The following is a 4,466-nucleotide window of genomic DNA, read 5'->3' as shown; positions in this document are numbered from 1 at the left end:
TACGCGATGGCCCGAAGTGCCCACCGTAAGGTGCCGAATGACACTGCTCTACTATTGATTGAGTCTCTTCCATTGGTACACAACGACGAATTATTCGATCCATACTCATTTTGAACAGGTATGGATCATCAAAGAAGTAGTATTTAGAATCATGAATCAATTTCCTCTTTTGATGTGCATTAAAATCAGGAGGAAGCTTGCCATTAACAAGGTAATTCATGATGTCGGCATACCATGGAAGTTGTGTTGATACAGCCAGCAGTAACTCATCCGGAAATAATTCTTTGATCGCATCTTTACATTCAGCTTCTTTATTCTCTAATCGTGATAAATGATCTGCCACAAAGTTCTCTTTCCCCTTCTTATCCACAATCTCAATGTCGAACTCTTGAAGTAACAATACCCAACGTATCAACCTTGGCTTGGCCTCCTTCTTTGCAAACAAATAACGAAGTGCTGCATGGTCTGTGTATAGAATAACTTTGGAACACAAGAGATATGGTCTGAATTTATCGCATGCAAACACCACCACTAATAGTTCTTTTTCAGTGGTTGAGTAATTTCGTTGAGCATCATCAAGAGTCTTGCTCGCATAATAAATTGCTCGGAAAATCTTCTCTCTTCGCTGCCCCAAGACAGCCCCTACCGCATAATCACTAGCATCGCACATAATCTCGAATGCTTAACTCCAATGCGGGACACTCATAATAGGAGCTGACACAAACTTCTCTTTTATCGACTCAAATGCCTTCCTACACTCTTCATCAAAAACAAAATCAATATCTTTTTCTAGGAGATTGCATAGTGGCTTGCTGATTTTCGAGAAGTCTTTCATAAACCTCCTATAAAAACCCGCATGCCCCAAAAAACTTCTTATCCCCTTGACATTCACCGGTGGAGGAAGCTTCTCAATAATGGCTGTCTTGGCTCGATCTACTTCAAGACCTTCCTTCGAAACTCGATGCCCCAACACAATCCCCTCTTGAACCATAAAGTGACATTTCTCCCAATTTAGCACAAGGTTCTTCTCTTCACATCTACAAAGGACCAATGCCAAGTTGTGCAAGCACTGGTCGAATGATGACCCAAAAATAGAAAAGGCATCCATAAATACCTCCATGATCTCTTCTACCATATCTGAGAAAATGGCCATCATACACCGCTGAAAAGTGGCAGGTGCATTACAAAGTCCAAAAGGCATCCTCCTGTAAGCAAAAGTGCCGTAAGGACATGTGAAAGTTGTCTTTTCTTGATCTTCAGGAGCGATTGCTATTTGATTATAGCCTGAATATTCGTCTAAGAAGCAGTAATGTGTATAGCCAGCTAAACGGTCAAGCATCTGATCGATAAATGGAAGTGGGAAATGATTTTTTCTAGTCACCTTGTTCAACTTCCGGTAATCAATACAAACTCTCCACCCCGTCACTATTCTTGTCGGAATCAATTCATTGGCTTCATTCTTGATCACTTTCATCCCCCCTTTCTTTGGTACAACTTGCGCAGGACTAACCCAACTACTATCTGAAATAGCATAAATGATCCCAGCATTCAATAACTTCAATACTTCTGCCCTCACCACTTCTTTCATGGCTGGGTTCAATCGCCTTTGATGCTCAATAGAAGGCTTGTAATTTTCTTCAAATAGAATCTTGTGCATACAAACAGTTGGGCTTATTCCCTTCAGATCTGAAATTTCCCATCGTATTGCAGATTTATATTTCCTCAAAACTCTTAGCAATTTTTCAGTTTCACATTCTAAGAGTTTTGATCAAATGATCACTGGGCAAGTGAAATTCTCTCCTAGATACTCATAACGCAAATGATCTGGGAGTTGTTTCAAATCTTGCTTTTCCACCACTTCCTTCTCAACTTCCCCTTCCTTGGCTTGACAAAGAGTTTCTTCAACTTTAATACCACTAGCACGAGGAATAGCACTAAGATCCATCACACATTCAGCCACTTCGTCACCCACAAACTCACCATTCACCTTCTCCAAATCAGCTTGAGTAATACTAGAATTAAGGCAATGTTGTAAAGGATCAGCACATAATTCTTTTCTCATCGTCTCTTCTACTACTACCTCAATAGAATCCACACAGTGACATGTGCTCGTGTTGTCATGCTGTTGTAGTGCTTGATAAATGTTGAATTTAACCTCTTCATTGTTAACCCTCAGTGTCAAATGACCACCTTGTACATCAATAAGAGCTCTTCCAGTAGCCAAGAATGGACGACCAAGAATAATGGGGATTTCATGGTCCTCCTCCATATCCAAAACCACGAAATCAGCGAGAAAAATAAATTTTTCCACCTTAACCAATACGTCTTCAATCACTCCCCTAGGATAAGTAAGTGACCGATCTGCTAATTGAAGAGTAATGGTTGTGGGCTTCACCTCTCCTACCCCCAACTTCTTAAAAACTGAAAGTGGCATCAAATTAATACTCGCTCCTAGATCACATAATGCCTTGTCAAAGGATGACCCTCCAATAGTGCATGGTATAGTAAAGCTACCCGGATCTTTCACCTTTTGAGGCAACTTCTTCTGTAAGATGGCGCTGCATTCTTCTGTTAACTTCACAGTTTCAAAGTCTTCTAATCTTCTTTTCTTTGACATGACTTCTTTCATGAATTTCACATAATTGGGCATTTTCTCAAGAGCATCTGCAAATGGAATGTTTATGTGAATTCTTTTGAAGATTTCTAGAAACTTTGCAAACTTTTCATCTAATTTCTTCTTCTGAAATCGTTGAGGGTATGGAATGGGAGGTTGATACATTGGAAGGCTATCTTTCTTCATGTCAGTCTTGTCACTTCCACTCTGCTTCTTGGCTTGCTCTTCTTTGTCTACCTCTCGTACCACTGGCTCAACTTTCTCCTTTGAACTGGCTTGAACATTACCCTCATCAAGCACCTTACCACTTCTCAAAGAAACTGCTTGGCATGATTCCTTTGGATTTACCACAGTGTCACTAGAAAAACTTCCCTTCTGATTAGAATTCACAGCATTAGCTAATTGGCCCACTTGAGTCTCAATTTTTTTCATTGAAGCACCCATGTTAGTCATATGGGTTTCTATATTGTCGAGTCTTGCTTCATTTTTTCCAAACCTCTTGTTAGACTCCATAATAAAAGTGCCCAAAATGTCTTCCAACGATTGTTTTTTCTCTTGTTGCTGTTGAGAATTGAATCCCGGAGGTGGTTGCAGCACATTTTTATTATTAGCATAAGAGAAATTTTCATGGTTGCGCAATTGTAACGACCCAAATTCACTAATAAGGCTTAAGGGCCTTGATTAGTGTGCCAGGAGGGCATGATGGGAATTATGTGTGATTATTATGACTTAAGCATGTTATATGATTACTTGAGTACTTGAGATGCATGACTATGTGTGTTAGTGTGCATATAGGCCCAGATTAGGTTAGAAGGGCATAATCGTAATTTTGGCCATTATGGGCATAACTGCTTTGATATACGTGATAATTGTTGAGACCACATTATTATGTGGATATATCTGTAATCTGTGACTCGAGACGATCCTAGTGAGCAAAGTAGCGTAAAAGTCATAGCGGGGATTTATACCCGGCTCGGGGTGAGCTCAGGGGTGTAAATGGGAATTTAGTGGATAAGCTAAAGATTATTATGATATTGAGGAAGGCTATTGGTGATTAGTAAGGTATTGGGAACTAAGCGGGAAATAATAAGGACACTCGAGGAAGTAGCGGGAATTGGGTAAAAAGACTAAAATGCCCTTAAGAGGACTGAAGGATTAGAGATAACTGTGAGGGCATAAAGGTCATTTGACTTTTAAGGAAGGGTATTACTGAGGTTTTAAGATAGTGGGATTTATAGAATATCAAAAGGGTCTGAAAAAGAAGGAAAAAGAAGGAGGGAAAACAGAGAGAGTTTCTTGAGTCGGTTTACACTTTCCTTCACCTATTTCTGGAGAATTTCTGGAGTAAAGCCTAGAGGAGAGCTGGGATAACCAAACATCAAGAACCTTGATCTAAGACTAAGGAGTTGACAGAGGTTTAACAGGGTTTCACCAATACTTGAGGTAAGAATCTAGAGTTCATCCATTCTCTGTTTCTGGTTTGTTTAAAGCTGTGGTACTTGAGTTGAATTGAATGAAACTTTAGGGAATTCAAGCTTAGGGCTGAGGAGCAGCAAGCCAAGGGAGCCTAGGGTTAGCTTGTGGACGAAATTCTATCAAAGGTATGAATTCTAAACTCTAGTTCTGACGTTCAGCTGGTTTATGTTAGGTTCTGAAGTTTGGAGGTGGCTATGGTGAATTTTGAGTTTGTGATTGCATGTGATTGGAGTTTGGAGGTTTAGGGTGCTTGGGATGAGTGGAGTGTGGTCATGAGGTTGTTTTTAGGTTTGGGTAAGAGTTGGAAGAGGTTTGGTTGAGGTTGGCTTGAGAGAAATCGCACAAAGGAAATTCTGGTGTTGGGCTGCCTGTGACT

At 40.2% G+C, this 4,466-nt stretch overlaps 1 protein-coding gene across 1 annotated transcript; it reads right to left on the bottom strand.

Annotated features, from left to right (window-relative positions):
* Positions 1 to 1,768: 1,768 nt before the first annotated feature.
* On the bottom strand, positions 1,769 to 3,058 carry LOC133785277 (uncharacterized). The gene is made up of 2 exons (XM_062224528.1): positions 2,639 to 3,058; positions 1,769 to 2,545 (listed from the first exon to the last, which is right to left on the bottom strand). The coding sequence occupies exons 1-2, from the start codon at positions 3,056 to 3,058 to the stop codon at positions 1,769 to 1,771; spliced, it is 1,197 nt and encodes a 398-aa protein (XP_062080512.1).
* Between the last annotated feature and the right edge of the window lie 1,408 nt (positions 3,059 to 4,466).

Source organism: Humulus lupulus, chromosome 6 (genome assembly GCF_963169125.1).
Source record: "Humulus lupulus chromosome 6, drHumLupu1.1, whole genome shotgun sequence".
NCBI classification, from domain to species: Eukaryota; Viridiplantae; Streptophyta; class Magnoliopsida; order Rosales; family Cannabaceae; genus Humulus; species Humulus lupulus.
Note: the sequence above shows the minus strand (reverse complement) of the source record. Positions and strands in the feature narration are given on the sequence as shown.

Coding starts and splice junctions, on each gene's coding strand:
- LOC133785277 (XM_062224528.1), bottom strand. CDS start 3,058: ATGGGTGCTTCAATGAAAAAAATTGAGACTCAAGTGGGCCAATTAGCT. Junction 2,546..2,638: donor TTGAGAAAATGCCCAATTAT/GTGAAATTCATG, acceptor GCCATCTTACAG/AAGAAGTTGCCTCAAAAGGT.